The sequence below is a fragment of the Chenopodium album genome, chromosome 11 (genome assembly GCF_948465745.1).
Source record: "Chenopodium album chromosome 11, dcCheAlbu1.1, whole genome shotgun sequence".
In the NCBI taxonomy this organism is placed as follows: Eukaryota; Viridiplantae; Streptophyta; class Magnoliopsida; order Caryophyllales; family Amaranthaceae; genus Chenopodium; species Chenopodium album.
Window position 1 is genome coordinate 55,596,616 of NC_137844.1, and position 26,219 is coordinate 55,622,834.

Here is a 26,219-nt window from a genome sequence, read left to right on the forward strand (position 1 = left end):
TCTTCTCTGCTCCTCCTTCTCTTTCCTCTTCTTCGTCCCCTCTTCTCTTCTCCTCCTTCTCTTCTCTGCTCCTTCTCGTTCTCCTTCTCACTCCTTTCTCTTTGCACCGCCGACACTACCACCCGCCGCCACAAGATCGAACAACAACACCACCGTCATCAACAACACACCACTGTCATCAACAACACACCAACGACATCAACAGCAACTAACCACCGACATCAACAACAACAAAGGTTAACTACTTGAAAGGTTTTTTAGGCCAAATTCGGCCATGAAAAGCCTAGATCTAGACTTTTCATGGACGAATTTGGCCTTATTAAACCGTTTCCGTGGTGAAATTCGAAGCATATTTCAATTTAAGGTATGTTTTATGTTTTAATTTATGATTTTTTTTTTCGATTTATTATTTTTTTACATATGGATTTCGGTGGTGGTGGTGGTTTGTAGTGGCTGTGAGATCTGGGCTTAGGTGGGGTCGGGTTCGGTCGGGTCTGGGTTAGGGTGTTTAGGTGGGTGGATCTGGGTATGGGTGAGGATAGGGTTTTGATTAGTGTTGTGGATAGGTTAGGGTGGTTGTGGTGGTTCGTTGGTGGTTTTATGTTTTAATTTTAAAGTTTTTTTTTTTTTAAATTTGGTGGTTCTGGTGGCGGTGGTGGTGGTCTGTAGTGGCGGTGGTGGTAGTGGGTTAGGGTTAGGGTTTGAGAAGGTTGGTTTGGTTGGGGTTGACAGGCCTTTTTGGGTGGTTGGAGGTGGTGATACGCCGTGCCGGTGGTGGCACGACGGATTTTTTTTAATTCCCGAAAATAGTTTTCGACGGAATTTCCGTCGGAAATTTCCGACGGAATTTCCAATTTCGTCGGAAATTTCCGACGGAATTCGCAGGTACCAGAAATTGTGTTTCGACGGAAAATTTCGTCGGAATTTCCGTCGGAATAGTGTTTCCGACGGAATTTTCGTCGGAAAAGGTGGTATTTCCTACGAAGGCATTTCCGACCACCTTTTCCGACGGAATTCCGTCGGAAACACCTTTTCCGACGGATTTCAAGGTGTTTTCGACGGAAAAATTCCGTCGGAAATGGGCCTTTTTCTAGTAGTGACATGGGACATATTTCATGTTACAGATTTTTATGTCATTGAATTTCAAAAGCGCGGACTTCCACATGCGCATATTCTCATAACATTGGCTCCAAAAGATAAGCCTAAGTGTCCAGAGGATATCGATGTAATTATCTCTGCGGAAATCCCTGACAGGGATGTAGATCCTTTGGCATTTGAAACAGTTACCAAGAACATGCTCCATGGACCATGTGGGCCATGTTTAATCGATGGAAAGTGTTCAAAGCATTTCCCGAAGAAATTTTGTACTGAAACCACCTTTGATGATAATGGCTTTGTGCAGTATAGACATAGACAACATAGAGAGCCCATCATTGTTAATGGAAGGGAAGTAGATAATCGTTGGGTGGTACCATATAACAGAGATCTATGTGTTAAGTACAATGCACACATAAATGTTGAGCATGTTGCTGCGAGAAGTGTGGTAAAGTATCTATACAAGTATGTTACTAAAGGTCAAGATCGAGCAACAGTTGTCATTGAAAACAATTCAAACACACGACGTGGTCAAGAGGTACGACAAGGAAACAGAGTGGATGAGATAAAACAATACTTAGATTGTCGATATGTATCGGCCATTGAAGCATGCTGGAGAATATTTGAGTTTGATTTGCAACATCAATATCCTTCAACGAAACTACTTCAGTTTCATCTACCTGGTGAACAATTTGTAGTTTTCAATGATAATGATGATCTGCACACAGTCCTTGAACGACCCAGATTGCAACAAACCATGTTAACTATGTGGTTTCAAGCTAACAAGGATTTTCCAGAAGCAAATCAATACACTTACCAAAATTTTCCTATGGGATTTACATGGAATCGTTCTACAAAAAGGTGGGCACAACGGCAAGAAAGACCTTGCATTGGTAGATTGCCTTTTGTTCATCCAAATTCCGGGGAACGATATTACTTACGGATGCTTTTAACTAAGGTTTGTGGAGCGGAATCTTTTGAAGATATACGAACTGTTGATGGTGTCATCCACCCTACCTTTAGATCTGCATGTCATGCCTTTGGGTTGCTTGATGACGATAATGAGTGGCATGAAACTCTGTCAGAAGCCTCTAACTGGGCATCGGGTTCACAGTTGAGAAACATGTTTTGCTCCATATTGATGTTTTCGGAAGTAAGTGATCCGAAACAGTTGTGGGAACAAAATTGGGGTGAACTTACGGATGACCTAGAGAGAATGATGCAACGTCAAACTAGAAACCCTAACTTACGATTAACTCTCGAAGAGATGCAGAATCAAGGGTTACAAGAGATTGAGCATATATTGAATAAACTTGGAAGGTCATTGATAGATTTCCCTGACATGCCACAACCTTCTTCAGAGTTAGCACGCAATGCCTTAAATCGGTTGATAAGAGATGAACTTGAATATGACACACATGATGAAGCCAACAGATTTGATACCTTAGTTAGAGGGTTAAACACGGATCAATATAGAGTATATGCTGCAATACTTGATGCTCATTCTCGAGATGCAGGTGGCCTATTTTTTGTCTACGGTAGTGGTGGGACAGGAAAGACATACCTATGGAACACTCTGATTGCGAAATTCAGATCTGAAAGAAAGATCGTGCTCTCTGTGGCTTCATCGGGAATTGCTGCTTTATTATTGCCTGGGGGTAAAACCGCACATTCGACTTTCAAGATTCCTTTTGATCCTGATCAACATTCCGTTTGTAACTTCAAAAAAGACTCAACCCGTGCTGATTTGATCCGTGAAGCATCATTGATTATATGGGATGAGGCTCCAATGACCCATCGATTAGCATTTGAGGCGGTAGATCGACATTTCAAGGATATTTGTAGTGACAATAGAGTTTTTGGAGGTAAATTGGTTGTTCTTGGTGGAGACTTTAGACAGATACTTCCCGTGGTGCCAGATGAAGGACGAGAATCTATTGTTGCAGCTACCTTGCATCGAGCGTCCTTTTGGAGAGACTGCCAAGTTATGTGCCTAAGGATAAATATGCGTTTATGTCGAAGTGACGTTCCCTCCGATACCCTTGAACAAATTCGAGAATTTGCTGATTGGATAATAAAAGTTGGAGAAGGAGTTATAGCAGGAGTGCCCATTACAGAGGAAGGTGAACCAAATTGGATTGAAATACCACGTGATTTTTTGATAGCCAATGATGAACATGGTTTGCAAAATCTCATTAACTTTGTCTACCCCAACTTGCCTTCAAATTACACGGACTGGGAGTACCTCAAGGGTCGCGGAATTCTAGCACCAACAAACAATGATGTAGATGAGTTAAATTCGAAGATTTTATCAATGCTACCAGGAAACGTGCATAGGTACTATAGTTCGGATACTTTGGGTCATACAGGAGATGGCGGGATCCTTGATAACATGGAGCCTATGGAATTATTAAACTCATTAAATTTGTCGGGTCTTCCTAATCATTGCTTAGAGCTGAAAGTTGGTGCCCCGGTAATATTGATGCGAAATATGAACCAATCCATAGGGTTGTGCAATGGAACACGCCTTATAATCAAGAAATTGGGTTATAGAGTGATTGAGGCACAAGTGATCACAGGTCCCAGAGCTACAAAATCAGTTCTAATTCCGCGAATTGATTTAACACCTTCCAACAAGAAGATAGATCTCCCTCTTAAAAGAAGGCAATTTCCATTAAAATTGGCCTTTGCCATGACAATAAATAAGAGCCAAGGACAGACGTTGAGCAAAGTTGGCATTTTTCTCCCTAGGCCCGTGTTTAGTCATGGCCAATTATATGTTGCAATGTCACGAGTTACATCTCCTTCCAGACTAAAAATCTTAGTACAAAATAAGAAGGATATTTCTCACAGTGTGACTAAAAATATTGTGTATAAGGAAGTATTAAACAGTGTAAATTAGCTATGTATGTAATTTTGTTATAACATTTATTTAATAACTCTTAGTAATGTTTGTTTTAGTGTAATTTTAGAGCTATACTATTTTATTTTTATATATTAGATTTTCTTTGTCATGTTAATGCTTATATTTTACTTTATTAATGATTTATTTCATTATCTATACTATTTATGTAACCTTTATACATGTGCGAGGTTGGATCAATAATGAAATATTATGTAAATTATTTTTTATGCCCACTTCAATGATGTTAAAGTGCAGGAAATGAACACAAGATACACAACATGTCGTTGTATTACCCTTACGACATTGAATGTGAATATGAGAGTGCGTTTATTATGGGTGGTCAATGAACAAAGTAGAGCTAAAGGTACAAATTACGTCCATCGTTCGTGGAGTATGGTATTCATTGACTCGGAGGTTTGAACTATATTTTTACTTAGTGCTTACTTTTTTTTTCAATATATTCATTTATTTGACACTTATGTATGTATGAAATTTTCAATTTCTAGGGGGACGAAGTTCAAATCACACTATTTAATGCTGACATTGATAAATATAAAGAGATCTTCAAATAAGGAAAGGTTTATTCAATTGCTCAGCTAGATCTTATGCCTCTAGATACATCTTACAAATATTCCAATAACCAAATGAGGTTAAAATTTGGCAACAAGACCATGATAACAGAAATTCTTGATGATTGTGATGATATCCCAAGGTACAATTTCAAGTTTATTGAATTTTGCCACATTCCACAGTACCTTCACCTGCGCAATAGTCCTCTCATCGGTATGTGTCTTTTAGTAATTAAAATAAATAATACTAATTTCTTTGCATTTTTAAAATTATTTAGTTTTGAAGGTCATATCCGATCTTTTTTTCTTGATGATGAATGTACACAGATGTTATTGGATTGGTTATATATGTGTCTGAATCGTATAGAGTCTCGGGTGGGAGACATCAATTCAAAAGAGATGTGTTACTCTGCAACACAAAGTAAGAGCATATTACAAAAGTTACAATATGTTTATGTAATTCTAACAACTTATGCAATGTTAAGTGAAAAAAAGAAAAAAAAAAATCTAATGACATATTTTGATTTACAGCATGGAAACAATGAGGCTAACTTTATGGGAAGGGTTTGCTCATGATCAAGGTCGTTTCTTATTCAATGAGCTTAATCAGGACCATGTGTTGGGTGCATCCATGGTATCAGTTGGCTCATATTATGGTAAAATAAGTTTTATAAAATTAGATAACCATGGAAAGACTATGGTGTCATTTTTATTATTATCATTGCTTTGAATATTTTTACTAACCTTCCAATAGGTGCATGTCTTTCGACTGTTGGGCGTACCAGACTTTTTATTGATCCTGATATTGATGAAACTGATGATCTACATGGCTGGTAAGCCTAAAAACATCATAATATACAATGTAAGTTTGTATTGGATACTAATGTACTTATATAACTCATATAGGTATGCGGATGATGGATATGTCCAAAAACATATCAGCTGGAGTCAGATATTAGCCAATAGTATCTCTGAAATGGAAATGGTGTTTAATGCAAAAAGGATCAAATTAAATCAGTTTTCAACGGCTCATAATGTATGTATATCAACAATTATTGATTTCATTTTCTTATACATGAGGTATTAAATATTTGATGTGTGTTTTCAGGTAAAATACTTTCGAGTACTAGCAAAGGTGTTATCTATTGATTCTTCTATGCCTATTTGGTATGAATCATGTGCTCGACACTTAAGGAGAGCTGATATGTGTGAGGAGTGTGACCCCTCTTTTAGTAGGCCAAGGTATTTTCACTTTATTCTTTTATATAAAAAATATAATTATAACCTGCTTTACTTATCACTATACCTAATTATATCATATCAATAATAACAAATATAGAATCAATGTAAAAATTGGTGACGCTACAAATACAATGTCTGTTACACTCAGTGGTAACTATGATGGACTTAACCTTTCCTTTTGAATTCTTCAATGGTGTGGAATTTATAATCAACTGCAATGTCATAAAAGAATAAGCTATCACATAGCATTCTCAAGGTTTGTTTTGGGTGAATTTAGAACTTAATGATGGCTTTCAGACAAAATTTGGCCATTATTATTATTTTCTAATTTTCTTTATTGTTTTTATTGTTTTTGTTGATTCTTTAATTTACTGAACTTGAATTTTCCTTCTGGTTATTTTCTGTTTTACGTCCAACCAAACGTAATAGTTTTACATGAAGTTAAAAGCGTTTAATTTTACATGATTATTTACTCATGTAATCCATATCATCTCTTCCATGTGAAATTAATTGTTACACTATCCCAACTTCGTATGATTAAGGATATGACAAGTTCTTTCAATATTTTCCTTATTGAACACCTAATATTACTATCATCAAACATAAATGATTTCTACTTATTAATTAAGAGCAAAAAATATACTACAATTTTGGGAGGAGGGTGAGTAATTTAGAAATCAAATTTAAATGTAAAAATTCATAAACTTAGCATAATCAACGTTAGATGATAGTGCAAATAATTAGTGAGTGAGAGTAAGCTTGAGTTGGTCCAAGTTGTGCACCAGTATATTTCCATCCATACATTAGTTTATGTATAATTTATACTGCTCGGATCAGTCACAAGACTCGTGATTATTAGTTGGGTGGATAGATTTCAAAATTCATAGTTTATTCAACCAGTATAAACCTATGAACTGTTTAAAGAATTTTGCATTGGTTATAGCCATATTAGCCATCTTGCGATTTCTATCTTGATCACTTTATATTGCACTTTTGCTGTGCTATTATGCGCATGTACCTTTATATCGTATGCTAGCTGCATATCTATATACACATTAGTTTCTCCATGAACTCAGCGGCCTTTTTATATGCTAATTACTTATCTTTATACATAATAGTACCGCATATGCAAGTGCTGCACTGCTGCCTTAGCTCAATCAGCCCAACTGCAGTGTTTGACTTTGCTGAAGGACCTCGATGAAAAAAATAATTCAATAAAAGAACACAAAGATCATGTGAAGAGACTGGGGGCAGAGCAATTAGGTAAACTGCAGAACAATCTTCACGTGAGGGAGTCTATACAGAAGCAATTGAAAGCCGAAGTCTTGTGAGTTGAGCATGGTATCATGGAAGCCATCTGGGGTGGGTTATTTATAGTCTACTTATTGAGATTTGTGTGCTCTGGTGCTGCTTTTTATTGTTATTTGAGTAATTTCGGGGTTAGCTTTTTGTTAGGATCATCAAAGCTACAAATTCAGATAATGCTGCATGCTTTTTTCAAAGGTTAGGGTAAAATAGAAGGTGAGAATCAGAATAATTCTCAAAGCTAAAAAGTAGCTTCATTTCAGAAATTTCTTATTATGGTTTCTTGGCTTTGCATTCTCTTGGTCAAGTGCTCAATGTCATTGGCTTTTCCATGGTTTGACTTGAATGGTAATTGTGTGGGACTAATCTTAATTATAAAATTATTTTTTTTGGGATGGTTGTGTGTTATAAGGGTGTTTTGGGTGTGGGCTATATGCTGTTTGAATTGCTTTTTTTTTTTTAAAAAAAAAAAAATGAGAATTGAAATTTATTCTTTTGCTTTTGCAATTTCACTGAAGTCAATGAGGAGAGAGAAGCTGTGGAATTAAGAGAAGGAAGAAGGTGAGGAAAATAGTGCACTGTCAGATTTTAAGTTATTTTCTAATGTGGGATATTTTATGGGTAGCATACAATTGGTCCTCATTACCAAGCCATTTTCCCATGAGATAATGTAATATTTTTATTTATTTATTTTTATCTTATATGTCCATATACTCTGCAGGATACTTTTTTCCTTCCCTTTTCTGCTTGATGTGGGGTTGCAAATCTGAATGTCGAATCAAAGAAGTTTAAGTTGTACTGATTTTGAGTTCTCTAGATTGATTGACTTTATCTTGTAAATAATGTGTTCTCCATTCAACTCCATTCAAATCAAAGCCTCCAAGGAAAGTATACACTCTTGTTTTCTTGCCTCTCTTTCGCTCAAAAGTCCAAAACCTTCGTCTTCATCAGCTTTAAGCTGGTTGAGAAAAATGTGAAAATCTAGAAGGTATGCTTTCTTAGCTTGTTAAAAACTTTACACACCAAGACTATTGTTGCTCAAACAGAACCATTTCAGCCTTTAGCATGCGTTCAGACTCTTGAAATAGATTAAATTTGTTCTGCTACTTATTAAGCAAAAGTTTGAAGTACAAATAAACTCATCTTGTCCCCATGGTGCCCACCCTTTAAAAATATAAGAGAGTGAGGGGAAATGAGATTGCTTTCTAATTATACAAACTGACTAAAGTCTTGTTATTATGTATGGTTGGAGAAGGAATTGGGAGAGATTAAGTGGCAAAGAGACCTTGCACAGTCTCAACTTGAACTAGAAAGAAGTGCACACAAGGAAAATAAGGTAAATTGTGAATATTGACCCTCCATTTCTAACACTTTCCAGTAAAATACTAGATTACTAATATATGAGGCAGAAATCAGAATCATCTATAATGTATATTACAGTTAATGGTTGGCAAAATCGTATTAAATTTGTGTTACATTGATAGTTGTTTGTACCAGAATCATCTTGATTTACAACGATTTAGTTTTCAAGGGCTAATTGAAGATATATATGTTGCTATATAATAGAGCAGGCTATTTGGAATTGCCTTAGGTATATACCGCACAGGCAAGTAGTATGCTTTGCTAAGAGTTGCGTTCTGTTTTAGGAATGTAATTTTACCTGGTTATGTGATTTGAGGCTTTGTTCTTTTCATTTGAATGATAATCAATTTAAACTTAATTTAGTTGTGAAATTGAACTTACTAGCCCTTGTCTGGACTTAGTGTTCATGTAAAAGTAAACAGAACAAAAAGGCTAAGTCTAAAACCTGCTAAAAATGGGATCTTGCTTTAGGTTGTCACCCTTGATTGGAACTGATATAACTGATTTCAAACTTGATTGAAGAGTTTGAAGACCATGCCTATTAGCCAGAATATCCTTTCAGATTATAGAGTCAGAAGGTTTAACAACATAATCAAGGAAGTTAGTATATTTTAAGTATTTATTAACCAGAATTTTAACCCATAATTTTATGTCCTTGAGTCAAAATCTTCCATCCTAATTTAGCCATGAAGGATAAGTTCCATCTACTTAAATCTCTAATTCCTAAACCTCCTTTAGCCATAGGATCACAAACCACCTTCCAATTAGTTCTAGGAATGAATCTAGTCCTATTAACTCAATTCCAAAGGAACTGTTTGCAATGTTTCCGAAGGTCAGAAAGAACAGCCTTAGGAAGGACATTGGTTTGCATAGTATAAACTGGATATGAATTCAAAACAGATTTAATAAGAGTTGATCTTCCAGCCATGTTTAAAAGTTTAGCTTGCCATCCTTTTATCTTAGAACAAGTCTTATCTAAAAGAGGAAAATAGTCTAGAAGATTTAATCTTTTATGAGATATTATAATGCCAAGATATTTACCAAAATTGGTAGTGTTGGTGATATTACATAGCTCACAAATGGATCTTCTAACATTGCAATTCATTTTCTTAGGGAAAATAATTAAAGATTTTTGAACATTAATGGAAAGACCTGAAATGCTTTTGAATTGGTCAAGAACTTCCATCTTAACTTCTATGTTATTAGGAGTTGCCTTTCCAAAAAGAAAGACATCATCCGTATAAAATAGGTGAGAAATATTGACATCCTTGGCTATTTTCATGGGTTTCCAATTTCCATTATTGACTCTATCTTGAATCATACAAGAAAGACGATCAAGATAAAGGACAAAATGTATGGAGATAATGGATCACCTTGTCTAATTCCTCTAGATGGAGAAAAAGACTCAGTAATCTCACCATTCCAAAGGAGGGAAATCTTAGGAGTACAAATACAACTTAAAATAAGATTAACTATATTACTAGGAAGATTAATGCATAAAAGGGCATCCTTAATAAAATCTCATTCAAGACTATCAAAGGCCTTAGTTAAAATCAATCTTTAAAGCCATCAAATTTGCTTTTTTAGAGGCCTTGTTAAAATGGTGATCCACTTCTTTTATAATTATTATATTTTCCTCTATAGATCTATTAGAAATAAAACTTGACTGAAAGGGACTTATGAGGTCATTCATGATTGGTTTTAACGTATTGGATATGCATATGGTTATGAGTTTATAAATAGAGTTGTATAATCCAATGGGTCTAAAATCTTTCATAGAAACCGGGTTATCACATTTAGGAATAAGAGAAATGTAAGAATTGTTAATAGAAGGAGGAATAATTCCTGTAATAAAACAGTCTGTAATAAAATCAGTAATTGATGAGCTTAGGGCATTCCAATTTTTCTGAAGAAAAATTGGTTGGATACCATCAGGACCCGGAGATTTAATTGGGTCCATTTGGAAAAGAAGGAGCTTGATTTCATCAGAAGATGGAGGTGAAGCAAAAATAGGGGTAGAACAAACAGCTAAATTCTTGGGACAATGGAAAGAGCTTAAAGAATTTAAATCAATGGAGTTGCTTTTGAAAACATTAATAAAATAATCCCTAGCCATATTTTTCAAAGTATTTAAGTCAGTTATCCAAGAACCATCATTATTTTGCAAAGTTAAAACTTTTCCCCTAGTATTTTTAATATTAGCCATGAGGTGGAAATATTTAGTATTCCAATCAGCATTCTTTCTCCAATCTAGACCAGATTTCTGAGCATAAATTATCCTTTCCATTTTATGAATGTGGTGCAATTCAAAAAGATCTTTTTTAAGAGAAATAAGGAAAGTAGAGTATCTTTTTGCTAAAGAAATCTGAATTCCATTTATTCTTGCAGTCAATCGTTTTTTCTGCCTAGTAATGTTTCCAAACACATTGTGATTCCAGCTTTTTATATTAAACAAAAATTCATCTCTCCCTTTTAAAAAGTCTAAATCATGTACATTCCAATTATGAATAAAAAAATCTTTAAAATTTGGATGTTCCAACCATGCAGCTTTACATCTAAAGGGGTAAGGGCCTCCAACACAATTATCAAATACAGTAATTAAAATAGGGCAATGATCTGAATAAGTTCTAGCAAGATGAGATACCTTAGAGTTTGGGTAGGTGTTCAACCAACTCGGATTCCCCATTGCCCTGTCCAAACATTCCCGGATAATATCAAGACCCTCTCTAGCATTATGCCAAGTGAAAGGATTGCCCGAAAAGCCCAAATCAACCATGCAAGCAGCATCAGCAAGTTTGTTTAAATCTGAACACTGAGTTCATTTAAACTTGAGCCCTCCCGATTTTTCAGAGGGTTTCGTGACCTCATTTAGGTCACCTAAAAATAGGCAAGGAGTGTCATCTGGAGGTAAAGTAATGCACAACTCATTCCACAACTTATGCCTCTCAGAAGGAGAAGAGGGGGCATGCACAACAGTTACGAGTACCTCTTTACTCTCAGGTGAAAATTTGAATAGTGCATGAAAATAGTTCCTAGTATGACCTCAATATAGTCTACCAGTTCAATATCATTCTTATACAGAAGCCAAATACCACCCCTAAGGCCATTCGGCTTTACAAACTCAAATTTGTCAAATCCCAAAAGTTTGGAAACTTGGTCAGCCCTAGTACTACCATCACTCTTAGTTTCTAATAAAATGAAAATACTCGGTTTATGAGTAGAAATTACCTCCCAAGCATGAGGAATAATTCCTCCGTGTGGCACCACGAACATTCCACATAACGATCTTCATATCAAGGTGGAAAAGGTGGGATTGACTTTCCATTGCTAAATAGGGGGTCAAACTTATCCCATGCTTTCCATGTTTCCGCACGATCCATCATCACCACATCGTGCATTTTCAGAGGGATGACATTAAGTCTAATTCCCTTATGGTGTTCGTCGTTTCCCAGAAATTGACATCGATTTGGAGTCCCACTACTCCTTTTCGAATCTGAAACACTTTCATATGGTGATCTGGACTTTCTAAGTCTTGTTCGCTGTTTGTCGAAGAGAGATTGATTGTTGGGGATTGTTTGGAGGAGGAACAAGGTTGTGAATAGGGTAATTTAGCCAGAGGACTTGCTGCTGATACCATTGGCGAAGAGGTTGAGAGGTTGGCGGTGGTGGAAGGGGAATCGGAGAAGGAGGATGAGATTGGGGGAGCTGAATTGGGGTCGGGAGGTTGGTGAGGTTGGTCAATAGGGAGTTGATTTGGAGAAGGGTGTTGTACATCAATTGTATTTTTTCCGGTGAAGGAGGTGTTTCTATCGACGACCATAGCAGAGATGTCGATGATGGTGGGCTCAGAGTTGCGGTCGATGACCATTGCATTGGAGAGGGAGTTTGAGGGAGGGGGGGATTGAACTAATTCCCGAATTTGAGCTGGTGTCATGCGATTGTTGAGAGGGAAGTGAGTAGATGGAGGTGGAGGGTGAGGGAAGGGCGAGAATGGTATCCTCGTTGATAGTGGGGTCGCCGGAGTAATCGGCTCCCCTTGAAGGAGAGGTGGTCGGGGTAGAGATAGAGGGGAACTAAGAGATAGTCTCTTGGGGTTGAGTGAGTTTCCCTCTGAGAAACCCTCACCGACCGCCGTGGTGGGCAGACCGGTGTTAATTTCGCCTTGCTTTTTTCCATTGCTAGCAAATTCCTTGTTGTTTTCGTTTGTCCGTGAAGAAATGATCTGAGAATTGGGGTTTAAAATAGGGGAATTTGAAGGGTTTGCATGGGTTGACATTGTTGTACCCGAGTGAGGTTGTGGCAAATGGCGAGGGAGATCTTTGGGAAGGAGATGAGAGGAGGAAAGAGAAGCGTGTGGGATTAGAAGATTAGAATAGGGATTTGTGGGATTGCTTTTGCAATTTTCAAGATTTAACTCATCATTGCCTTTTAATAAATTAATATCTAAAATTTGATTTGGAGGAGAAGTAGTGGTGGTGTCCAATAGAGCAAAAGAATTAATTGAAGTTCTGTTTTTACTTGTATTATTAATCTCATTGGAAGGAGAAGTGTTATTTTTCATTGGGTTGGGCTTAGGAATAGAACTGTGCTGAGTGTTTTGTCTGGGCTTGTTGTTAACATGGGTTGTAGAAGGGATTTTAGTAGTAGTCTTATTTGATTGAGGTTTGGATTGATTTGGCTTTTTTTTCTTTGACACTATTGTCCAAGGACCATATTTTCAGCATTTGAGTGGGAAACATTGACCCTTAAACTTGGGGTGGTTGAAGAAGTGGATTTATCCTCCATAGACTTTTCATTTGATGGAATCGAAGAAGTTGGCATAATGCTTTTTCCTTTGTCAACAAAGGCATTATTTTCAACATTAACTTGCTTTTGATTACATTTTTCTTTACTATGACCAATTTTTCCACATAAAAAGCATAAATTATGAATATTTTCATATTCAATACATTGCCAACTATTTCCAACCCAAACATTAGTAACTAATGGTAAGGTAAGATCGATATCAATACAAACCCTAGCATACCTTGCTCTTGTTAAGTGGTCTGTAGCGTAGTCGATCCTTAAAGGATTCCCGGCTAATTTGGCAATATCAAATAAGGCCTCCTTATCACAGTATTCAACTGGCAACTCCGGGAAACGAATCCAGACAATCATTCTATCAAATGGATTCATGGAAGGACGGAAGTTAGGTTTCCATTTGGTGATCATTAATTAATGATCCAGAATAAACCAAGGGCCTTCAAGGAGAGCTCTTTCATAGTCCTCTTGGATTGAAAAACGAAATAGGTATACATCTTTCCCAAGATCAATAACTTCAAGGGAGCCTTTGGGTCTCCACGTAGCTCTAACACGTTGTGTTATAAACGAAGGTTGAACTGAAATTCCCAAGCATTTACCCATAAGGGTTAGTTTCCAAGGTTCCCTGAGCTTATCCAAAGTTTCCTTTTCAAAGGAGACTGCATTTGAAGGGTCTGGTGGTGAGAAAATGTCATCCTCCCATTCCGTAGAGGTGATTACGATTTTTCTGGCTTCCGAAAACCATTGAGAAGAAGCTTGAACCGCCTCCCTAAAGGACTGTTTAGGAGGAACTACCAAGGGAACGAACTTAACCATATCACTAGATTCTGTAGGTTCCATAACCGTATCAGAAATTATGTGACTTGCATTACTGAAATTAATCGGGATATTAATCATATTGATTGTATCTTCCTTACCATCAATGCTGATAACATCATCCATAACTTGATTTGAAACCATCAGATGCACAAAAGAAAAAACGGTAACCAAAACTAAGAAAGAGAGGAGAAGACAGGACAAGACAAAGCGAGGAACTCGAAGACTGAAGATCTGTAAAGAAAAAACAATTTGAGAAAGAAAGCCAACTAAACCTCAAACTAAGGCTCCTAGGGCCTCCTTGCCTAGGCAAGGAGGATGGTCCTTGATGATCTTCGAGAGAGGAGAAGAAAGCTAGAGAAAGAGAACATTTTTTTAAGTCTAAGTGATTTATAATGAGCAGCATGCTCGATTCCCAATATTTTAAGGTGTGGGTTGGTGTTTGGGTTTTGGTTCATGGCGTCAACATTGTACTTGGTGTCCTGCTAACGTTATTATTACCTATCGCTTACACTGAAAGGAGGGATATGAGAAAATTCGTTTAAGGGGGGCTTTGTTTGAAACTTCATGAATCTTTCATCTTGGTCTGACTAAAGGCATTGGTACGGGGCCTATGACCAATTCGCCATTTTTATAATTTTCTCCTTACTGTAATTTTTCCTGAATCATGGTGCTTGTTGATTGCATAGCTTCTGTCAATTGTCATCAGACTCATCACTAGGAATGCCTTCTTGTGACAACAATGAGTAATGCCTCTGATCAAATTGCCTTTTACAATTAATTGAAGAAGAATGGCTTACGCGTGAAGGTATGCTAGATTTGTGCAGCTCCTGCCGTCATGTGACGAGGAAGGTTGACATATCTGAGAGAGTGGACTAGATAATTATCCCCAAATACTCCTCTTTTTGCATAGAAACTACCCACAATACCCCCCCTCCCCAACAACTAGGCCAGGAAAGACCTAAAATATCCTCTCTCAGAGATCTGTGTATATGTCTATATGACTATGCCTTCACTTGCAAAGTTGCGAGTTGCAATGCATGCTAATCTATCTACTTACTTTGCTTAGTGTTCCCTTTTCTTCGTTGAATTGTTTTGTCATTTGTAAATTGGTGAGGTTAAGGTGACTATTTTGTGTGTGCTACTTTACTGTTGAGTATAATTGTTAAAACAGTATACAAGGCTTACATCTTTGTGTTGTCTGGGGCTAATGTATGCAGCTCAACCCTCCGTTTCACCCCCCTTCCCCCTTGAGAATCCTGCAGTATACGTTAAATGTTCCTATAATGGTGTTCAATTATCATAAACAAAATTTCCCACTTGGGGAATAGGAATCTAGGCAAACAGTTTCAAAGCGACTCTGATTGAATGCATAACTTTCACCTACTAAAGAAGCAGTAGAGGAAATTCTTTGTTTATCATAATCCAAAACCGGAATTTGCTGATCAGCAAGTGACCGTTTCATCTCTACTAGAAGTCCACTGCACTTGCTAACCTTTTGAAAAAAAATACTGACTGCAATCGCATGCATATATTCTATCATAAATTACATTAAGGCTCCGTTTGTTTTGACGGAAAACATTTTTTGGAAAAATGATTTCCCACATAAAGTAATTTTCAAGGGAAAACACTATTGTAAATATGATTTTTAGTTGTTTGTTTCCTTATATGCAAAATTACATATGAAGGCCTCGTTTAGTTTGATGTAAACATTTTCAATGAAAATTAGTTGTCTTGGAAAACATATTTTCATATGCACAATTGCAAATTAGTTTTCCTTTGTTTGGTTGCATACAAGAAAAGTTAAAGAAAAGTAAAGCATAAGAGTGAGGATGTCACAATGAATGAGAGGAAAGTAAATAAAAGGTAGGGAGGAAGGAGGAAAATTTCCCTTGTTTTATAAAGGAAAATATTTTCTATCATTAAGGATGCAATTTCTACCATTGGGAAAATTGTTTTTCACCCCTTCACAAACCAAACAAAGGAAAAGGGTAAAAAAGGGGAAATTTTTATCCATGAAAACATTTTACATCAAACTAAATAGGGCTGAAGAAGAAAATGAGAGTGGAAGGAAGAAGATAGATGAGAGGAGAGGAAATGGATGTTAGGAGTATGGAGAAAAATATGGCATACCTTCTTTTGTAAAGAAAAATATTTTCCACTCTTGGGAGAACTATTTTCCACATTTAGAAAAATTATTTTCCACCGTTAACCAATCAAACAATGAAAAATGTGAAAATAATTTTCATGAAAAGTGTTTTTCATCAAAACAAACGAAGCCTAAATATATTTGGTCTTCTTTAATTCCAAACAAGGACTGCCATACATTTGAGTAGCAGTTAATGTTATAGAGCCACCTTGTTCTTGTTTATTGAATATTAGCCATAATGGTTATGCATTTCTACATAAAACTTCCTCTATTTCAAAATAAAAAGATGTAATACTCATTATCCAATCTGCAAATACCAGTCTGTTGTCCTCTAGAAAGTCCTTTAGTAACCCAAAACCATCTAATGCAGAGGATTTATGCAAGTTCTCATTACTTTGGTAGACAAGTGGCTATGGGATCTGGGGATATGGGATGAATTGGAATGGCATCTGTAGGCAGTGACAGAACTTGCTTAAACAGATTAAGAATAAACGCAGAGATAGTGTATTGAAAGAGCGAGAGACAACAAATCTCAAAATAAATTGCAGGACCAATGAGCCTCAAACCCCCTCTTTATACAATATGCAATCAAGTGAATTTCATATAAACCAAACGTTTAAATTCTAAGTGGGGATTACATATGTATATATTTTGTTAGTAAGGCTCTTTCAATAGTTGCAAATTGCAATGAGCAAAATTTCTATGATATTTCCTGTTACTACTAGTCTACTACTGTATTCTGCGTGCTCCTACAAGTTCCCTCAACGACCTTCACTCTTTCTTCTGTGAATCATTCCGTCTCCCAAGGGCTTCTCCCACACGGATTCTATCACCGCGTTTGATATTGAATCTGAAGTCTGTTGATGATGCTCTGTCTTTTGATGACAAGGCTACTGGAGCCTGAAAGACAAGATCACTGTTGAATGTTGATCCCATGTTGAAAGCCGCAACCTGAATTTTTGATATGTGAAACGAATTTATCAGAATTTCACTGGTAAACAGTTCCATAAAAAACATTTTGGAATTGAGGTTGACAGCCAGCTTCAGCCATCCAAAAATTTAAAAAATGAAACATCATCCAAACATAGATTTGAATAACCAAATCAAAAGAATTGAGACCGTTGACTCTGACTATTAAGAGAATCCAAAAGGGTAAATTAATTTTGAAGACAGATTCGATTTCATTTCTAACCTCTTCCCCTTTCTTAACAATAAAGCCAACACCTTATCGTACATACATGTTCTCCTCAGGAGGCTCTGACTGTAGAAACTTCTTTCTAGGACGATTTGTCTGCAGCTCTGGCTCAATGTAAAGCTAAAGTGCAAGGAAGTAAATCAAATTCAAGAATTGACAATTTAAAAGGTCAAGAAAAAGTCTAAAAATTTGCAAAGGTGGCTATTAGTATTTAGTATCATGTACACAGCTTGCATCTGGGCAACAAGGCTTCAAAAGGGTTATACTGTTTCTTTTACATAAAAGGCTGGGTCTTACCAATCACCATTCACCATTTTATTGGCAGACAAATCAAGTATACTATAGAAATGGACACCAAATTTGATTAAAAAAAAAAAAAGTTTCTAGCATAAAACGAGTAGAGATAGAGATAAATCACCTTAATAGAACCGTAGCACCTATTGCTGCAAGTGCTAGATACCCTTGTTGCCACTGACCTTCCAGCACAATCTGGTACGACAAAGAAATAGACGACTAGTAAAACAGAGAAATTTTCATTCAGAAATATGTGAAAAAATCAGATACAGTACAAATCTAGAACCTATGTTATCTATCTTTTTAGTGTACAAAATCATGTCAAATCTGCAGCTGCAGTGCTTCCACTGGTGTTAAAATTCCAAACTCATCATTCATAATACTTGATTGGAAGCTGAAAAGCATTTTACTGGCTGACTAGGTATGCGGTGTAAAAAACAGGTGGTTTGCATATGACTCCTATGGAACTTCAAGAAAATTTAATCTCATAGCATGATAGTAAAAGGAGTGTTTTTGCCTGTTATATTAGAATTTTAATCACATGCAGACTACAGATGAAGCCGCTATTACGTCTACCATTGTTTGTATATTGACTTTTAGCTTATTTTCCACCCACCACGAATAATAGAAAAAGAAAAATAGGAAGGTGGTCATTCCAAGTGCCAACGATGACTGTTATGAAAACAAATTAGCCCAGTTTGACACTTGCTATAAGAATATTCCTTCTTAATCATCAAATGATTCTGCTGAGTGCTGAATCAGTTTCTAGTCTTATGAAATATAAAATAAGAAGTTTGCATGCCCTTTCATTCTCGACGTATAGCTTTCTGATTGTCCTAGTAGCACGCTCATTCACAGGATAAAGACGACCTGTAACAATAAAAATGACTCTTAATCTTATACTTTGTATCATCAAGATCACAATCAACTGCACAAGGGGAGCGACCAACTGAAGTAAATTTTAAAACTAATAGCAGCAGCAGAAGATGCACAACACCGGCCAGTGAGACTTGCTCAGATCTGTTCATTTTGGCTAAGTGGACCAGCTGGTAGATTTATAAGCATTCAACCAGCAAGGTCCAATACAGAAATTAATATGAAGTATTTATAATTGTCTATGGTGAAACACAATAGCTTAACATCCTAATTAAGAAGACAAAATATGAACTTGTAGCCTTAAATCCTACAAGAAACTTTTGATTCAAGTTATTGCCCGCCAAAAGGCAACCTAATTTGAGCATCTAATGAGGCTAGCCAGAATGCTAAGAAAATTCATCCATCAACTGATAGTATCTTATAGATTACATGGGAATAACAACATTCAGGTTCAAGAAGCTGAAGTTGGCTATCCAAACCATGACTATTCAAATTATCCCTCTACGCACAAGAACTTGTTCTAGATAGCGCTTTCTACAAATGAATTGAATTTTTGAGTCACCTGAAAAATGTCTGCGGACAAGAACATTCCAGTCAACAAGTGAATGTACTTGATGGTAGTCTCCAGGGCTTAGGTACAAGACACAATAAAAAAAGACCTTTCGTTGGACTACAAAATAAACCATGATTATTAGCAGAGGTGACAATTTATGTATGTGTACTTGTAAAGGAACTAAACATAGCAGGCACATATCAACTATAAAAATTTATAAGACCAAATACCTGCATAAGGAGATAGCCACAGTTTCAACAATGCTACGGAAGCAAATCAAAGGTCAAAATCTGGCCCCCATGCTAGAACAATGCACGAGCAACAATTTGAACACAGAACAAGAAAAAGGATGCGACTAGCCACAATCCTACTGGGGACAAGTGATTAGAAAGACCATGAAGAAGTGATGTGCAGAACCAAAGATCTATTTACTATAATATCTTTGTTCATTCAGCTTATATGTATAAATCTCTTCTCCCTAAACAAAATAAGAACAATTACCAAGAGTAATATCAAGGAGTAGAAGATAAGCAATCATGAAGAACTTTTTGAAACATCAAAAGTGTGAAGTTATTTAGTCAGAATAGCCTCTTACCTAGCAGGTACTGGTTCCTGAATTTTGGGTGAAGAAAAAGACACTCTCCACCATGACTTCTTAGTTTGATACCTGTGACCATTTTCTATTTCACTGCTCTTTCAATGTCTTTCCCAGAGACCATGGGAAGGAAATAATTTGTTCCAAGAAGAGCGGACACAGAATAGGAAAAACCTTTAACTTGCTCAATCACGGCACCAGGTTCTTTCAACTCCCCAAATCTTACAACAATGCCATCTACAGGGCTGATCTGTCATTATAATAAACAAGCACCATAATATGAAAAAAGGCAAATATTAGAAAGTGCTTGTTAGATAAATACAAAAACCAAGAAGTTGAGACCAGTTACCAGGCATTGAGAATCATCATCTATAGGTCTGCAACCCTCTCTCAGGCTCCGGGCAAAGAAGTCCCGCATAGATGGGTATTCTTCCAAAGGCAAAGCCACTTCCTCTAAGTCTGCAAATGATAGCCTTTTATAAAATTCCTTTAAAAAAAAAAGCTAACATTGTCACAACAGCTCACAAGTAATGACATACAGTGATTTCATTATTGATGTCAAGTGAAAAAAGACAAGCACTAAAAGCAATGCAAATGATTTTACTTGAATGAAATGCCCGTGCCCCTAGCTTTGTAAACATACGGCCGCATTTTTACAGGAAGATCCTGCAATATATTAAACAAGCAAAGATTCATTTTGAGTTTTGACCACCACAGGTAGCACAGCCACAGGATATTACGAAAGATCAAGAACAGCAAATTGTTAATATCAAAAGCTAACAAATTGCTCTGGTTACAAATTGAAGGGGAAGTTGTAACTCACCACACTCATCAAGGAGCCCCACATACGAGAAATTGTGCATAAGGGTAAAAGTCTCAAAAACGATGCCTGATACAGGTGTACCAAGAAAATCCAAAACATATCAAAAAATACTTGTATCAAATCTATGCATCCATGTCAAATAATGTCAATGTAAAAAGCCAAGCAGACAACTAAATAAGCACATTACTTTTGCATCAGGTTGGAACCCAGGTTCAATGCCTCTCTCCTTTGCCTCCTCAACCTATCAACAACCATTTTCAATGCCGGACAATTTAGCTACCTTTTGCTTCAATGGTTACGTATTAGCTTAGTAGTAATCGTTGGCTAGAAAATACATGAAAAGAGCTTAATTGGTGTAATGAATATTTTATTTTAGCAAGTTTAATTCCCAAACAAATTAGCTTGGCAAAGCTAATTTGCTTAGCCAAGCTAATTGAGTTTTCTAGCTCCAATGGTCAAGCTAGTAGCTAGAGAATTATTGAAATTGCAAGCAACTCCCTAGCTACAACCATTGGAGTTGCTCTAATCACTCTAGAAAAAAAATACGAGTATTAATTACTCCTAGAGCCCGCCTGGATTGAGAGTAATAGCCCGTAAAACTTTATGGGTTAATTATTATGGGCCTTTTGGCATACCTGGATTGAGGGTAGTAATTTAGGTCCGTAATTCATTCCTCCCAAAACAGGGGTAAAAGATTACTCTCCCCCAGCGTAATTTTTTACGGGTTAAAAAATCAACCCACAAAATTTGCATTTCTCTTTCATCTCTCGACTTTCGAGCACGAAGAAACCTAGCTATGCCGGCCGACTGAAGCTTTCTCTCTCCTCCTCTCCTCTTCCTTCGAACACTTTCATTGAAGAATTGGATTTGAAGTTGCTTCCCTCTTTATAAATTGCCCCAAATCGAAGTTGAATCTAAAGGTTAGCCGTTCTATTTTGGTTATTTGATCTGTGGATTTCTTAGATTATGAATCCATTAATTGATGTTTGTGATTAAATCTATAATTTGTTATTTGATTTTTACGATTTTTTTCGTTTTTATTTTTGTGAATTTAATCTAGGGTTCCTTAATTTTAGGCGTAATTTATGAAATTGAATGAAAATTAGTTCAATTTGTGCGATTTTATGAAATTGAACGAAAATAAGTTCCATTAATTGATGTTTGTGATTAAATCTATGATTGGTATTGAATATTGATGCATATTCCAGTAATCTATGTCCAACCTTTGTGCAAATTTGTTTATTTGGATGTAATTTGGAATTTGATGGTTGATGTGAAATATATGTATTAAATATTTGCTAATTTGCAGTTTTAATTGTTGGTTTCTGATTCTTTATCTAAGTTATTGCTGTTTGATTTTGAAATGGGCTGGAAATGGGCTTGAAAACTCCCAAACCTGATAAAAAATTACTTCTCAAGACTTTGTCCACCGTATCTCTTCCCCCTGAATAGTTAGTGCTTTAATAACTACCCCTAATGATTACTTGCAATCCAGGCATCCCCTTAAAACTAAAATGACCCCTAAAACTAACTTCCTAGACTGCTATAATGCTATACTTGGTGGAGTTTTTTTTTTTTTCTAATTTCGAGCCCAATTTGGTCCCTTGAGAAATTAAATGACCCCTACAACTTTAATCGAATATTTTTCGACATGTAATAAACCGATGAAAAAGTTAAATCGGCTGCAATTTACAATTTATAAAAATTGACGCTCTTTTGTACCTAATACAAACTCTCTTCGAATCTAAATAAGTGCATCAGTTTGACTCACTATTTACATATCAACTTTAACTTAATTTTATGCCATTATACAAAGGACAAATGTTATTATGTAAAGTTTTGCTAGATTAGTCACAATATATATTTCTATTATATAATTATTTTTTAAATTTTGCTAATAGATAATTATAAATATTAATGGTCAAAGTTATGTTTTGGCACGTGTGCCAGTCAAACTGATGCACTTATTTATGTACAGAGGAAGTAATAAATAAGTATCTATTCTCCTCACATTATTTTCACTTATTTTGAGTCTAATAAGACCCTATTTTGCTAACCTATTTTCACTAATTTTAGAAAAATAAGTTAAGATCAGATAAGTTCGAAAAACTTAAAAACGGTTTATAAGGTCTACTGTTTCCACTCTTTATTAATTTCGTTTACAATCCGTCCTACTAATCTCTTGTTGTTCCTCCAAAGAAGACAGTTTGCCCTAGATCGGCATAATCTTTAACATCATAACCATAGTGCGAAACTGCGAATCATAAACTAATAAGTCCCCGTCAAAAAAAAAAACTAATAAGTCAGTTTGATCACGGTCCACCACTTTATGATCTTCATTTAGAGAAAAAAAAAAGAAGAAGAAGAAGAAATGGATAAATGAAAAAAAAAAAAAAAAAACAGTTTGCTTACCTATTTAATTATTACGTAAAAAAATAAATGAATAAATTAAAAATTAAAAAAAAAATCCGTGCATCGCACCGGGTTAAATCTAGTAATAAGTATAATATGAAAATTAAAGTTGAACATTGATTGATTAACATATTTATGTAAATGATTTAATTTTTTTTTTTTTTTTTTTTTTGGCTCTCTTTTAATTGATGTATTACTAAAATTTTGGAAACTCACATTTTTAATTTATTTTTTTTCCCTCAAAAAAAATTATGCAATTTATTGTAATTTTTAGGAAAAATTTTCAAAAAAAACCTTTTAAAAGCACCATTTTGCGAAAAAAAAACCTTTTAAAAGGTTTTTAGTTAAAAAAACCACCACGTTCATTTTTTTTTTTGCGAGAGGAAACCTATTTCTCTAATTACCCACTAATTAACTTAATTAGACTCTAATTTCTTCTAATTAACCTCTAACCCACCAAATTACTAAATAATTAAAATTTAATCAATATATATAAAAAACCACCACCCCCTCCCCTCCTCCTCCCTTTCCTCCTCCCCTTCTTCTTCCTTCCTAGTTCTTCCTCCCATGGCATCAACCCTCCTCCCCCATCGAACCCGCCGTCCAAATCCACTACTAGAAAATAGTCAAATTACGACGGAAAGGTTCCGACGGACATGAAAATCCGTCGAAAAGTGAAAAATTTTCGATGGATTTTATTTCCCTCGAAATTTCCGACGGAATTTTAATCCGTTGGAAAATTCTTTGTTTTCGACGGAAATTCCGTCCGAAAAGTTATATTTTCCAACGGAAATTAATCCCCTCGAAAATTTTCGACGGAATTTAAACCATTTTCGACGGCTTTATGAATTAAAAAAAGAAAAAAACACAAAACCCTAATTATTAACATAGAAATATTCCCCTCCCCTTTGTTTTCTCATTTCTCTCTCCTCTCTCACCGCCTCTTCTGTTTCTCTCTCTTCTCTTCTTTTCTTTCTCTCTCCTCTTCCCTCTTCTCTTCTCACGCCCTCCTCTTCTCTTCTCACGCCTCTCTAGTCTTATATCACCATTTTTACAATTCAATTTCTTCAAAAAAATCAATCTTGCTCATATTAACCTGCCATTTACAATTTAATTTGTTCAAAAAAAATATATATTAAACTCAGAAAAACGTCGATTTAAGATGGGATTTTGCTCCTTTCTCCTCTCTGATTTTTTCCATGGTGGGTAAAAGTCGAAAATGGTGAGTGTTTATAACACTTTAATGATTTTTAAGGTCAAATTCGACCATGAAAATGCTAGATCTAGAGTTTTCATGGTTGAATTTGGCCTTAGTAAACCAAGTTCGAGGTGAAATTTGAAGCTAATTCGATTTTTAAGGTACGTTTTGATATTTTTAATTTTTGTTTATGAATTTTTTATTAAATTTTTGTGCTGTGGTTTTTGGTTTAGTCGTTGATGATGGTTTTAGGTGGGTCGGATTGGGTATGGGTTCGGTCAGGGTTCAGGTTAGGATTTTGGTGGATCTGAGTTTGGGTTTAGTGGGTTTGGTTTAGGTGAGTTTAGGGTAAAGGTGGGGATGGTTTAGATCTGGGCTAGGTGGGTTGAGGATTTGGGAGGATCAGGGTTAGGGTGCAGGGGTGGTGGTTGGTGAATCTGGGTTAGGGTTCGGTGATGGTGACTGATTTGGGTGGGTCTGGGTGTTAGGGTTCGGTGGTGGTGGTGGCTGATTTGGGTGGGTCTGGGTGTTAAGGTTCGGTGGTGATGGTGGCTGATTTGGGTGGGTCTGGGTGTTAGGGTTCGGTGGTGGTGATGGCTGGATCTTGGTTAGTTTGGGGAGTGGGGCGGTCTGGGCTTAGGTAGGGGTGAGCAAAAATTATGGGTACCCGGTTTTGGAACTGGAACTGGTTAGGACCTGGTGGGTCCGGACCCGAAACCAGTTAAAGCGGTTTCAATTTCGGGTCTAAAAATAAGGACCCGGTTCCAACCAATTCCAATTCCAAGTCCAAAATATTAGGACCCGGTACCCACCAGGTACCCGGTTAAATCAGATCCAAATATTAGTATTGGTTTTTTTGTTTTAGGATTTAAAGAACTTGTGCAGCCCAAGTAATACATTAGGCCCAATCCCATACATAAAACCCATCTATCCTAAATCCCTAATACTCCTACGCCTCCACCCTCTCAACTCTCACGCCTCCAATCCTCCACCCACTCAAATCTAAAGCAACTCCTTTTCCACTTGCCCTTTCTCCTACTTCCTTTCTCTGTCTTTAATCTTCCAAAAAATGTATTGTGTTCAATTGTTCATCACTTTAACAAGAGAAGGTCAAATGAAATACATATGGTAAGAATTGAATTAAGTTTTTTTTTTTTTTTCAGCGAAAATCAAAATTGAGAGAAACGAGCTCGATCTGTGTATTATCAACTTTGTCGAATGTTAATTCACATTGTAATTGCTTGATAAATTTTTATATGATAGTGAAATTGTATAAATTTATTTAATTTTGCCCATTGTTTGATTAATTTATTTAATTATAGCCAATTTAATTAATTTTATATATTGGGGAATAAAGAACCAGGTACCCGATTTTGGAACTGGTTTCCACCAGTTCCGGGACCAGTTCCACAATTTTGGGACCCGGATAAGACCAGTTCCAATTCCGGGTCCAAAATATCGGACCCGGTACTAACCAGTTCTAATTCCAATTCCATGAGTTTTGATCGGGTACCCGGTGTTGCTCAGCCCTAGGCTTAGAGTTAGTTAAGGGTTGGTGCCTGGTGGTGTTTTGAGGTGGTGATACGCCGCGCCTGTGGTGGCGCGGCGTGTTTTTTTTAGTTTCATTAAATCAGTTTCCGACGAAAATTCCGTCGAAATTTTCCGGCGGATTTGAGTCCGTCGGAAATTTCCGATGGACTTTTCCGGTGCCTGAAAACCTCTTGCGACGAAAGGATTCCGTCGGAAAAGTGTTTTCAACGGAATTTCCGTTGGAAAAGTGTTTCCGACGGAATTTCCGTCGGAAAAGCTCGATTTTCCTACAAAGGGTTTTCCGACGGAAAACATGGGTTTTTCGAGGGAATTTTTCCGTCGGAAAAGAGCAGTTTTCTAGTAGTGATCCCCCACCTTCGGCGACCTCCTCCACCACCAGACAACTCTCCCTTTCCCCCTAATCACTTCCCGACAACCACCTCCTTGATTTTGAAAACCCTAGAAAATTGATTTGGGGGGTTTTTAATTTTGTGCATCTT

General features: G+C 36.4%; 2 protein-coding genes and 1 pseudogene across 2 annotated transcripts; 1 reads left to right on the forward strand and 2 right to left on the reverse strand.

The window, feature by feature from the left end:
• Positions 1-1,078: 1,078 nt before the first annotated feature.
• LOC145566912 (uncharacterized) lies at positions 1,079-3,997 on the forward strand. The gene has a single exon (XM_081626181.1). It carries the CDS (start codon positions 1,079-1,081, stop codon positions 3,995-3,997), a length of 2,919 nt encoding a protein of 972 aa, XP_081482307.1.
• Positions 3,998-9,274: 5,277 nt separating this feature from the next.
• On the reverse strand, positions 9,275-11,751 carry LOC145566914 (uncharacterized). The gene is made up of 4 exons (XM_081626182.1): positions 11,521-11,751; positions 10,262-11,290; positions 9,852-9,915; positions 9,275-9,789 (listed from the first exon to the last, which is right to left on the reverse strand). Exons 1-4 carry the CDS (start codon positions 11,749-11,751, stop codon positions 9,275-9,277), a joined length of 1,839 nt encoding a protein of 612 aa, XP_081482308.1.
• Positions 11,752-13,692: 1,941 nt separating this feature from the next.
• LOC145566915 (phosphatidylserine decarboxylase proenzyme 1, mitochondrial-like) lies at positions 13,693-25,685 on the reverse strand (annotated as a pseudogene).
• Positions 25,686-26,219: the final 534 nt, after the last annotated feature.

Coding starts and splice junctions, on each gene's coding strand:
- LOC145566914 (XM_081626182.1), bottom strand. CDS start 11,751: ATGTTCGTGGTGCCACACGGAGGAATTATTCCTCATGCTTGGGAGGTA. Junction 11,291..11,520: donor AACTGGTAGACTATATTGAG/GTCATACTAGGA, acceptor AAATGAACTCAG/TGTTCAGATTTAAACAAACT. Junction 9,916..10,261: donor TTCCTAAATGTGATAACCCG/GTTTCTATGAAA, acceptor TGTACTCCTAAG/ATTTCCCTCCTTTGGAATGG.
- LOC145566912 (XM_081626181.1), top strand. CDS start 1,079: ATGGGCCTTTTTCTAGTAGTGACATGGGACATATTTCATGTTACAGAT.